The 12467-nt window shown below is 43.5% G+C and overlaps 1 protein-coding gene across 1 annotated transcript; it reads right to left on the bottom strand.

The window, feature by feature from the left end:
- Nucleotides 1-5162: 5162 nt before the first annotated feature.
- Nucleotides 5163-12068, bottom strand: LOC139591060 (nucleoporin NUP42-like). Its single transcript, XM_071429192.1, has 7 exons — nt 11938-12068; nt 10374-10623; nt 9619-9713; nt 9225-9301; nt 7280-7366; nt 6087-6171; nt 5163-5947 (listed from the first exon to the last, which is right to left on the bottom strand). The coding sequence occupies exons 1-7, from the start codon at nt 12044-12046 to the stop codon at nt 5337-5339; spliced, it is 1314 nt and encodes a 437-aa protein (XP_071285293.1). The 5' UTR covers nt 12047-12068; the 3' UTR covers nt 5163-5336.
- Between the last annotated feature and the right edge of the window lie 399 nt (nt 12069-12467).

Below are 12467 nucleotides of genomic sequence, written 5' to 3'. Positions count from 1 at the left end.
CTTATCTCAAGTCAGGCAGGTCTACCTGCAGGCTGGGGCTCTCTTTTAGGCTCTGCCAAGCTCCTGGGGTGAAGTTCAAGCAGTGTTTCACTTTGCAAGGGCCTGTTGGCCCCCAGCCCATGGGAGCTCCTGAACAAGGCTATGGGAGAATGCTGAAGGCTCTCTTCTGCCCCAAAGAGTTCATGTATCCTGAATACAGAAGGTTCTTCTCCACCTCATCTATTGTCTATTTATCATACCGGATCAGTAAGTGATAACAGCCTTTTATTTTTGGGTTGTTTTTTTTTTAATGCAACCCATGGTTATACAGTTTTATTTCAGTTTTATATTCTTTTAGTTCCATTTAATCATTGCAGATACTTCAAGAGAAGCCACAGTTGCACGAGTAAACTGTAATAACAAAATTTAATGTGCCTATAAAGAGTGCTTTAATACTGAAGTGCATCAAAAGCCAGAGAGGCACAGATGCTCGTCAGAAAACCGTCACAGCACTGAGTAGCCTTTTCTCTGATGGAAAAACTCTCAGAGATCAAAACTGTACCTCAGTCTCCTCTTAAATGTGAAGTGACATGGTTTTACATGCACACATGCAAATGTTGCTTGTTTGATTCACACAGGAGGGTTGGTTTATTTGGTATAATTAGATCTAATCTAGTTAGTTTGTAGGGCATATGCAATGGGAATATTTCATGTGACTTGCAAAGATAAGGCTCCATTGAAGAACAGAATGTTCTTCCTTGATGTTGCCTAGAATGCATTTAATTTGCTAAGAACTCACTGCCACAACAAAATAGAAATTCAGGTGGAACAGGATATAATTGCTGCAGGTACTTTCAAACCACCAGATTGCATTTCTGATGACTGCCATGCAATTAGGAACGTAGCAGAGCTGCTTGCTGGAAGGGGAAAGGCAGAGAACTTGTTTCTTATGTCCCTCATGTACATGGTAAGAACAAATCCTACTGGCTGTGGAGGAAAGACAAAGCAATCCATATACCTGAACAAAAATGTGCATCAGCCTACTGACATTTAAATCTTGCTCTTCTTGTTCTTCTTCCCTCCATTTTAGGATCTGGCTTTGTTTTTTTTGCAAGGGAGTAAGTCCCACCAAGGATCCTGTTGTGTGATACTGAAAATTTGCTAGGGTGCTGGAGATTAAATAAGCATATTGCCTAAGGCTGAGCTGCTAAGAACAACTGTGGTTTTTTACTTAGCTATTCTTAACAGGAGAACCAGGCAATTGCAAGTGAGAGTTTCAAGGCAAGTGAGAGTTTCAAGGCAAGTGAGAGTTTCAAGACCAAGAGGCATATTCACTCCCAGGGTTAGAGAGTTAACCTGCCTCTTTCAACTCCGTGGAGAGAGGTTCCCTCTTTATGGCCAGCACCCTGAATCATTCCCAGGACAGGTGGCAGGCACATAGAGCTCCCTGCCCCAAATGCTCAGTGTTGCAGCCCTGTCACTCTCTGTGAAAGCATTGGTGTATTTTGGTTCAAAGGAACTGATCAAATCTACTTGTGCTGACTGCTGCATCCCTGAGGACACGCGCTGTTCGTCCTGACAAGCAGGGACTTGGTTCTCATGTTTTGGTTGGCTTGGCCAACCAAAAACTTAACAGAGGTGTAGAACAGGACTTTTCCAGGTGGGAATCTTCCTGTCTAAGACAAGTCTGTGAAAGTAGCACAATATTCTGGTTACTAGAATAGTCCTCCTTCGTGAGAGGGCACCCTTTTAAAGTGACAGTCATTGCATGTTGCAGCCTCTGCTTTCACCAAGCAGTAAATATTCAGCTCTCAATTCCCTCCTAAATTCTCATTTCCAATGGCTTTGCTTGCACCCTGAATCTCCTTCTACTCATCTTGCAGCTCTCTGGCAGTTGCAGGCTCAGAGCTAAGCACAGCATTACTGTAGCTATAGGAGATTCCTACAGCTCAAACTACATTTTCCTGATCTGAACCAGCATGGCTTCAGATCTCACTCACTGTCAGCACCTTTCTACTCTACAGTTTGCTCCCACTCTCTGAACACTAGTAGTCCAGACTTTTCCTTCAGCTTCCATTAGGCTTATATTGGATCAAATATAATTAGATAGCTACTTAAATTGATATCAATTTAGACAAATTGTCTAAATAGAATTTGTGGTTTTTTCCCTCCACTGTTGCTCAGGTAAACCTCTCTCTATCTTCTACATTAGGACATGGGAGGTGGACTAGAAACAAAAGCATTCACTCATAGATGTTTCTGATTAATCACTAACCCTAATCAGCCTCTGAAACCTCCTAAATGCTTGTATCAAATGCCTTACTAAAAGCCAGTTGATCTGTCTTTGCAATCTCCTCAAATTATTTGTAACTGTCAACAAATGGAGTACCTTTGCTCACTGAGGTATGGTTTTTTTTCCTCAGTCTGCTAGCAAATCCCTGGTGCTCTGCCACTTTTCTGAGTGATATCACTTACCAAAACTGTAGCAAGTCCATTATCTGATTCCCTTACTGACCTGTACAGCAAATTATCTGCACTCCCACTATGCTGCAGTAAGCTCACATTTCACAAATATTTTCTTACTTGTTTTCATCAGCTACTGCATGACATCCTTATTGATTTTCAACCACTCCTCATTTCAAGTACTTTTTAAATAGATTTCCACTGTTTCAGTCTTATCCATCTCAATTCGGTGTTCCCGTATTAATAGGATTTTCATATTCCTTTCCCTCCCCAGGCACATTTATGAAAACTCTTCTTTCCTCAGCCTTCTGGTCGTTGTTAATTTATTGTTGTGGGTGCCCTAGCTTGCTCTCTGAGGCTCAAATCCACTCAGCTGATTATTTGCAGTCCATCTCCCCTCACTCAGTGTAAGGCTACCCTGCCACTTGCTGCTGCACATTGTGACACTACAGAGCATGGGGCTACTGTGATCTTTCATTTTTAAGAACTAATTTTTTGTAATGCTTTCTGAGCTTCACAGGTTTCTTTTCCTTCTTAGATGCTAAATCACATTTTGAGATCTGCCAATGCTGCTAGTATGTGAGGAAAAAAGGCAGAGAAAATTCCATTTGTTAGGTGCTGGGTTGCTTCCTCAGCTGGGGCAGCAGAGAGTTTTTCTCCTGTATACAGCCAGCCTAAAGTGCTGCTGGCTGGGGATTAATCCAGGAAATCTTGAAAACCAAAACTTCGTTCTTCAAATTAGTTGTTTGTACCACACTGCAGGAATTTCAGTGACTCATAAATCCTGTTATTTCAAATTAAGGGAAGTACTTGAAAATATCACATGGAGCTTGAATGCTCCAGCCTATTTCACAGACCAAGATGTTCAGCTAATCAGGGGACATTACACATCTTTGCTTGGACACTCACCTCATGGTTCCTGTTCTAAATCAAAATACAGTAAGTGACATCTGTGAGTTTGCTGCCACCCTATATATGTTTTTTATATGCCAGAGCACAATATTATCACTTTCTGGGGAGCAGCCATATACCAAACAAACAAACAAACAACAAAAAAAACAGTTGGAAAAAGAAGGAGTTAAAAAAGTGAAAGAATTGTAGCTAATAGAAGGTATTATTTAGCCTCCTTTGTGCTTGCAACCAACTTTGATAAGAAGTATACCAAAAGCAGAAAAGGACAAACAGAATAAAAAATATACACAGAGCAAATATTGGGATAGATTTCTTTGGTCTAATAAATGGTTCCCTATTTTCTGCAGTTTAGTGAGCCCCCTAGAGTAATATTATTCCCTTCTCTTCTGTCCTATCCTTATCCCTACTTCTGCAGCTTGCCTTTTGCCAGGTAAGTCGTATCAAACTGCTCCCTGCCATCTTTTCAGAAGCCCATTTGTGAAAACACCAAATCCTAGTACCTCTGTAACAGTAATTTTTTAAAAATTTTAAGGGTGAGGAGATGATTTTAAAAACCACATTTGATCAAACTTTTTTATTTTTTGTTGTCAGAATTAGGAATACCTCACCTAATCTTTGTTTATTAATGGCAATATGACCTAACACTTAAAAATTCCCTTCTTCCTCTAGGTCTCCATGTGTTAGAAGGATGCTTGAGAACATCTAGCCAATACTGTTTGGGTGTGTGCAGGAGAATATCCAGATTTTTATGGCCTTACAATTTTATTTTTTTTTTAAAGCAAAATACTTCTATTTAAAACAGCACATGCTCCCTTTGAAGCCTGGGAAGCTCCTAGAGCAGTTGAACAGCAATAGGCTGCTGAGACATGCAACCCCTGCAATTTCTGCCACATCCACACTGAGCACACACTGAGGAACCTGGATCTCCACGGAGGCTGCAGGGGTCTGCCCCCAGCCTGCCATTCTAGGTGCTGTTCCACTCATTCCCACTCTTTCAGCAAGCCAGTCTCTGATGGACCTGTGGTGGGACATACAACACAGGTGAACTTTTATGTAGGACCACGAGGTCCATACTGAGAACTGAAATGTTATCTACAAGTGTTTAAAAAACCACTGGTTTAGTTATGTGTATCCTGAAGTAAACTTTTGCTTTCCTCTTAAAGATGAGCTCTGACAATTATTGACTACTAAGGGGAAGGCCTGCTCAAGAGCAAATGTTCTTTCCTGAGTCTAGGTTGTCCTCTGGAAGACTCCTGACTCCTGCTTTAGAGCGCCTTGGCAACAAAACTGATCCCTTAACATCATAACTTCAGGAGAGGTAACGTTAGTATATGCACCCAACAAGTTTTGAGAACCTGACATCATTCACAGAAAGGCAGTTTTGCTATTGCTTGCAAAGTCTCAGCTAAGAGGCACCAAAACAAGAACCCACAAGCTCCTTCTGCAGGATGAATGCTTTCAGGGCTATATATGACATTCCTGCAGGCTTGGTGACCTCAGGTGAAACTACTAAAAACAGCTGAATTGTGTCAACTGGCACAGGAACTGGCTCCCAGGGGACAGAAAAGTGTAGTGTGGCACAGACCACACAGGAGCCATCCCTCTCTCTCAACACACAGCCCTCCAACACTGCACAAACAATTTGAAGAGGGGTAAGAAAAGGCTGTCCAACAACAAGCACTGTAACTGCATGTGTCTTTCTAGGGTTCCATTCACAGTAGGCTGTGAATACTTGACTGAAGCAATGTTTCTTTTGACACAACATTTTTATAAACAGTGTTTCCACAGAATTTCACAGGACAACAAACAGAAGGAAATACTCCATTTTATTTTCAACAGTTCATTTCTCAGATATAAAAAGCCTGTCCCAAAATAACCAATAAACTATAAAATACAAAGTCCACATGTTTATATTTGTAATTTTATTCCTGCAAGAGACTTGAGAGATGAAACAAAAGTTAAAAGTAGCATTTTACTTCATTTCAAAACATGTTGCTTCTGAATAAACTTAAAAGGTCGAAAGCATTTAAAAGTTCTACTGGTGGAGGCTTCAGAGGAATCTTTCCAATTGTGAACTCCTTTGCTTCAAACTGTTGCCACTCTTCAGCTGACAGTTCGCTCTTGGGAGTGAATAACTTGTCTGAGGCAGGGCTGGAGTTGGTGGCTGCAGCAGACGCTGAGGTGACAGGATGTGCAGAGGTACCGGTGCTCTGCCCAAATAAAGCACCGCTCGAGGCCGAGCCAGAAGGAGCTGTGGTGGCACCAAAGGCTCCAAAGGCTGCTGGAGTGGTGCCTGCAGAGCTCCCAGCAGAAGCACTGCCAAAGCCTGAGAAGCCAGAAGTCCCAAAGGCACCAGCCGGGGCAGCTGCTTTAAAGGAGAAGGAGGCTGCGGACGGAGCGGCCGGGCTGCCAAAGCCGACGGATTGGGGTGTGCTGGGAGAGGATGCTGTCCCAAATGCAGGAGGATTTGCAGCAGCAGCAGAGCTCCCAGCAGCAGGGCTGCTCCCAGATGATGCTGAACTGATGAGGCTGGAACTGGCTTTAAAGGAGAAATTGCTGGCACTGGTACTGCTGCTGCTGCTCACAGGAAAGCCTGCAAGTAGAGAATTGACAAAAAGTATTAGAATTGGTACCCCAGGGATACTAAACCAGTGTTGTATTTCAAAGATGCAGCAGCAGCAGCAAACTACAGAAAATGTGTAAATGTTTTGGCTCTTAGCATGGGAACTTACTTGACAGCCCAAAGCCTGAGGTTTGCTGCCCTCCCATTCCAAAGGCAGGTGCTGCTTGAGTGCCTGTGGCCTTGAAAGCAGAGAGCTGAAAAAATTCCAGAGACATACATGAAAACTAGATTCCAAAACAGGGAACTCTCTCTCAGTAGCTAGTTGAAACAAAACCAGAGCTGCCCAGTCCTACTGAACCCTACTCCAACCAAGCTGGACAGTGATCACTCATCACAACTGCATTTTTTAAGTGCTCTAAGGCCATACTTGCTCTTCTCTGTAAAACCCTCCAGAAATGCAAATCTGTAACAACTGATCAATTTTTGCCTGTCAGTCCATGACCTGGTCCTCTCTGGGAGCTCTCATTCCCACCTCCTACAGTTCCAGGTTGTGCTCCAGGTCTGTATTTAGGGCACAGCTTTGACTCACTCTGTTCCCTGTCCTCAGCACATCTGTGTCTGTCACTGTCTCCTGTGGTAAAGCCCAAATCCTGCTTGTCCACCTTCAGCACTGAACAGACCAAGGGCTGGGACCACATCACTCAACCTTCCCTGCACTTCATGCAGCCTGCACTCAAAGAGAGCCACTTCCTCTGCCTCCCTGATTATTTCATATGAGCTTGAGCTCGGGCATTTGCTTCTGCAAACCCATGTCCATTCACAAGTGTTTGTCACCTTGCCAGGACCAATGAGTCCTTCTGTCTTCACATGGTATCCAAAGGCTTCTCTCCCACCTATCCCTCAATTCTGACATTGGCCAAATGCTCCATTTATCCTAAGGTGTCCTGGAGGGGAATTCTGGTCCACTCTGCTGATCCTCTCTTGGAAGAGTCAACATCAGCACATGGGAAAAAAGGTGTGGTGGGGATTGGCCTCTTCCTGGTCATGTACACAGCCAGATGCCAAACTTAAGCTCTGGTTGTTTTCATGTGGCTTGCAATGAGAGTATTCCAAAGCTGGGATCCAGCTGCTGCCTTGCTACCATGGAACCATCCCTATGCACGTTTTTCCTCAGTTAACTGAAGGGGTTTATAATAGCACCTGGAATTCACTGATTTCAGGAGTCCAGAGAATAGGCCAGGTTGCACATCACAATTGCCACATCTCAGAAATCTCTTTTTAGCCATAATAATCATCTGTGTAAATTACTTCATTAAAAATGACATCAGGCAGAGAGACATGTTGCCATTTGTGAATACTTACCAAAGATGCTTTTGTGGATGCATTTAAACCTTTCAACTGAAGTAGCCGATTCTTCCATTGTATTGCTAAATTTTGAACAGCATCTATCTGAAAAGGGGTAAATAAAAGCATGGTTTTAAGACTTAAAAACAAAAGAGTCATCTGGCAACTGAAGGGAAAAAAGATATCTAGAATTAGAAGAGAAATTTCAGTAACCCAATAAAATATTTTCTTTCCTGAAACTTCAACGTGAGCAGCTGATGTCTTTGTTTTTAACAGAGAATTCCTTTAAAATCTCTTACTATTGTCCTTAAATCAACCCTTTTACTTTACATAGGAGTAACATTCAGACAAGTTCTGGGACTTTTCAAATCCAAATTCTACTTTTTTTCTGAATTAGATGCTGGGGGGTAAAATGACACAAAACAAGATATGTAAGTTTTATATATATGAGAACAGACTCTACAATCTGGCCTTTCCACTTATGCACTCACTCACTAGACTGAAGTCCTAAGATTTACCTTAGCTTCTTCCATATTTGCAGAAAAAAAATACCCACTTTCAAACCACTGTAATTCAGAACAGTTCCATTGTATCATCCTAAAATAGTTACTTTTGATGAAATTACCTTCCCTAATTTAAATCAGCCTCCTGAGTGTGATCCATCAGATAACTGCACAGAACAGTGCAGCAATAAATGGTGTCTGTGTCTTGATAACTGTGATTTAGTATAAGCAAAAGCCTAAAAAGTTTTCAAACAACCTTTCAGGAATTCCAAACATGTATTTCCTACCTTTATACTTAAGTTTAGCAACACACCTAATTTGATGCCTGGCCTAATTGAATTTTCTCTAAAACCTAAACAAGTAAAAGACCTAGTGTCACAAATGCCTGCAAAAATTGAGTGAGTAATCTTTTTGTAGACAAATTCCTTCATTTTTCAAGAGAGTCTTACACCACAAACATCAATAATTCTTTTGTGTCTAGTCACATGCTGGAAGATCATGTTGCTTGGTATCTGCTCCTGTACAACTGGAAAATTCAGATTTTGGCCCAGTTTAAGAATAGAAACATGGAAAAGACATGATGTACTTAAACATTTTGTAAGAGAACTGTATCATACAGTTATCATCTATACACTGAGAGTTAGGAAAACCCATTTACTGCTTACATGAGATCACTATGTATTTATTTAAATAGCCATGGAGAGCAGATTGTTTATTATTTGTTATTTATTATTATTTTAGTTTATTATTTTAATTGAAATTTAAAAAAATTATGTGTCTCCTGTCTCTAAAAATGTGATTCTGGTAAATCTAAACCAATGAAGCAAGAATGGTCACAAGGGCAATTCGTTCTGTAACACAGAACCAAGAAGAGGAAAGAGTGCAATGTAGTTTGAATTAATTTGTACTTGCAGCTGTCCAACAGCCTAATTTCTTTCCTGGCCCAACAATAAACTGTTAGCTTCCTTGGTATTGAAAGGACTACAAGGGAGGAATGATACATACACACTGAGAGATGTTTTATATAAAAACATATGCATTTCTTCCCAATGAGTATATACATATCTGTTTCTAGAAAATAAGTATCTGCTATTTTCATTATTAATTCCCTGCAACAAAGGGATGAGGTATGTAAAAGAACAAGGTCAAGTTCTATTTAAAGCACCAAATAACCACCTATAACAATCAAACTGCCTAATAGTGTATAAGGCATTAAACTTCTGAAACAGGATTCAAGTAACTTCTACAAATAACACACAGGAGCAGGGACATGATTCAGTCAAGGAGTGTCTAACAGCAGTTTTTGCATTTGCTTTGATGCACAGGAATTGAAGAATATTTTGGCATTCTGACAATTTCCTAGAGTTGGAGATAAATGAATCAAGAGTTGCCACCTGAAGAACAGTAACAAGTCCTGTCCCAAGAGTGTCCACACCAGCCAACATTTTATAAATACTTACATAATTCCCAATGATATTGTTTGCTCTGCTGTCATAATACTCCACACGCAGCTCTTCTGGCGAGACATCTGAAAAGCCTGCAAGGACAGGAAGAGTCAAAAACCTCCAAGAAAAGAGACTGATACTTCCAATTGCCCTCTACAGTTATGAGGACATGCACCTTGATACATTGTCTCTCTTAAGAGAGCTATAGACAGAGACAAAAAAAAGATTCATTACAGAGTGTCAGAGGTGTGAACATCCAAACTGAATTTGCCATCCACTAATATTCCTTTCTGTTGTATCACAAGGCCAATCATCACCTGGCAAATGGTTGCTCAGAGGTACAACAATGTTGCAAGTCACAGAAACATCCTCAACAGCAGCAATACACAACACTGAAAACATTCCCTACCTGAGACATTCGGCTTTTCTTTCATTGGTGAGTAACATGAAAATATCCATTGTCCAGATGATTCCCAAATTTCCATGTCTTTCACTACACATTCACTAACAAAACAAAATCACACATGAAGGTGAAATTGCATGGTCAAACAAAAAATGCCAGTAACAACCAATTCAAACAATTGGTTTGAATCCAAATTTAGAGTCAAAAACCTGCTACCATGAAAACCAAGTGTTTTCTTAAGGTAATCTCAAAAAAAGTAATGGAAAGTGTTTCCAAAGCCTTGCTTCTTTGGGAAATCACACTGCTGCTTCTCAGTACCTGCCTGCAGCTGCTGGTCACTTGTAGCTGACTGTAACATAGACCTCTATGAAACCAATAGTTTTGCTGTTGGCAGAAAGATTTGTTGTCTTAAGTGACAAAAAACAAAGTAAAATAATTCATTTGCTTAAAGGGGCTTTGATTTCTTATTTTCAAGCACTGAAATCTGTTTCCTTTCTTATCCTCCTGATTACAACTTAAATACCACACCATATTACTAATATCACAGTTGACTGTCTGCCCAGCCCAGGTGCCAAACAAGGATCACTTCCTCCCCATGCCAGCATCATTCCAGAGACCCAAATGAAGTGATGTTCTCTATGTTTCTTCCCATGTCCCAGCTTTCTCCTCAGGATCCTGTCCTCTGCATTATCTCTAGGAAGTCAGTGAGCTTTCAACCTGCTCATTCTAAATGCTTCCAGTAAGACAGGACTGTAACTTACAGAAGTCTCTCCTCTTCATCTTTAGAGCCATCAGCAACACTCCGACTGCTGGCTAAGGCAGAGAACCTGTTCTGTGAAAAGTCTGCATTTCTGCTGCTGCCTCCTGACGATCCAAAGTCAGAGGAGCCAAAGAATCCTCTTCCGTGATCTCTGCTGCCACCCCACGTATCAGACTTGAAGGAAGATGGCTGGATAACATTACTGTATCTCTGGTTAGAGGTACCCCATCCTCCTCCTCCTCCTCTAGTACCTGCCAATTAAAGCAAACAAACAGAAAAGCAAACAACAGACATTTTAAATCATTAAGATATGAATCAACATCAGCAAAAACTGTAAGTATAACTAGTCTTACAGTGACAATAAAAAGTTTGAAATCAAAACATGGTTTTTTCCTAATAAGTTAACCTCATTATTAAGTCAGCTTAACTAGTGAGTTACCCAGGGTAGTTCTCAAGTCCTGCTTCTCAAACGGAACAGTTTGGGTTGGAAGGCTCCTTTAAAAGTCATCTAGTTCCATCTCCCCTGTGCCTTAATGAGCAGAGACACCTTCAACTACATCACTGTGCCAACAACTCATGGCACTGCAGAAAGACACTGGCTCAGTTTTGCTTAGGTTTTTTCATGAAGTAACTACCCCAGCAGAAAAAGATTAAATTGAACACACCATAAATTTATGTTAGGGGTTCATGCCTCTGTAGCTCCAGCAGGGGCTCTGCTCCAGCACAGGGAGCTCCTGAGTTTCATTTTGAGACCTCGGACACACCTGTGTTGTTAGAGGCAAACCCCGACCCTCCTTCCAGCAGGAATAAGGACAAGTGGCTGCAGTGAGTTCCTGCCATGCCATCACTGCAGCCCTCAGCTCTCTGTCGTGCCCTTTTCCTTCCCAAAGCTCCCAAACACCCAGTGCAGATGAGAATAGAAACAGCCTTCACTGGGTACAACACACAGCTGCTGGAAACTTGCTCGCTGCTCGTGAGAACAGACTTTTCCAAGCTGTTTTCCCACTGCCTTGCGGCACATCCCGCAGTCACAGAATCGCAAGATCAATTATCGAGGTCGACCAAACAGCACCTTGACCAAACAGACCTCTGACCAAACAGCACCGTGTCAACTAGACCATGGCACAAGTGCCACATCCAGTCTTTCCTTAAGCACCTCCAGGGACAGTGACTGCACCACCTCCCTGGGCAGGCCATTCCAATGTTTCCTCACGCTTCCTGTGACTGCCCAACCAACCCTCCCTGGTGCAGCTCACGGCTGTGTCTCCTGGTGGGCTGGGAGAAGAGACCGACCTCCCCCTGCCCACAGCCTCCTGTCAGGCGCTTGTAGGAAGCGATAAGCCGCCTCCAAGTCTCCTTTTCTCCAGGCTAAACACCCCCAGCACCCTCGGCCGCTCCTCACAGGACCGGTGCTCCAGACCCTCCGTCAGAGCTCAGCTCGGCGAGTGCCGAGCCAGAGGCTGCTGCCGACACCCGCCCGGCCCGCTCTGCTCCGGAGCGGCGCCCGGGGCGGGCAGCCCCGCGTCCCCGCACCCTCCCGCCCCGTCGCGGCGCGGAGCGGGTACCGTGGGCCGGGGGCGGCCCGGGGCGGCCGGCGGCGCCGCGGGGGTGCTCGTTCCAGCAGCGCTCCCCGAAGCGGCAGTAGCCGCGCAGGAAGAACTGGCAGACGCCCATGGCCGCCCCGCCGTCGCGCGGCTCTGACGCGCTGGGCGGGCGCCGGGCGGGCCCGCGGGTGGGGCCGGGCCGGGCTGGGCTCGGCACCGGGCAGGGCCGGCGAGAGGCGGGAATAGGCCGGCACATGCATCCCGTCAGAGCTAGGGGTAGCGCAGTAACAAGCTGCTGATAAAAACAAATGCGGATTTGATTTGTGCTGTGCAAACCTGCAGTCGCGGACACAGTAAAATAGCTGCCTCTCGGCTGTGACTGCCCCTGTCTCACATAAGCTCCACACAGCCTGCGCGGTAAAGCGCTTCTGTGCTGTATCTTTCCGGGGAGACTAAGGGATGTACAGCCCATGGCTACAGAATCATCGGAAGGGACCTTTAGGATCACCCAGTCCAACCACCACTGCAATCCCTACCACTGCAATCCACTA

Source organism: Agelaius tricolor, unplaced genomic scaffold (genome assembly GCF_023055355.1).
Source record: "Agelaius tricolor isolate 1412-34295 unplaced genomic scaffold, bAgeTri1.0.p SCAF_6, whole genome shotgun sequence".
Classification (NCBI taxonomy): Eukaryota; Metazoa; Chordata; class Aves; order Passeriformes; family Icteridae; genus Agelaius; species Agelaius tricolor.
Note: the sequence above shows the minus strand (reverse complement) of the source record. Positions and strands in the feature narration are given on the sequence as shown.

Coding starts and splice junctions, on each gene's coding strand:
- LOC139591060 (XM_071429192.1), bottom strand. CDS start 12,046: ATGGGCGTCTGCCAGTTCTTCCTGCGCGGCTACTGCCGCTTCGGGGAG. Junction 9,302..9,618: donor AGAAAAGCCGAATGTCTCAG/GTAGGGAATGTT, acceptor CTGTCCTTGCAG/GCTTTTCAGATGTCTCGCCA. Junction 7,367..9,224: donor ACAATATCATTGGGAATTAT/GTAAGTATTTAT, acceptor ACCCCTTTTCAG/ATAGATGCTGTTCAAAATTT.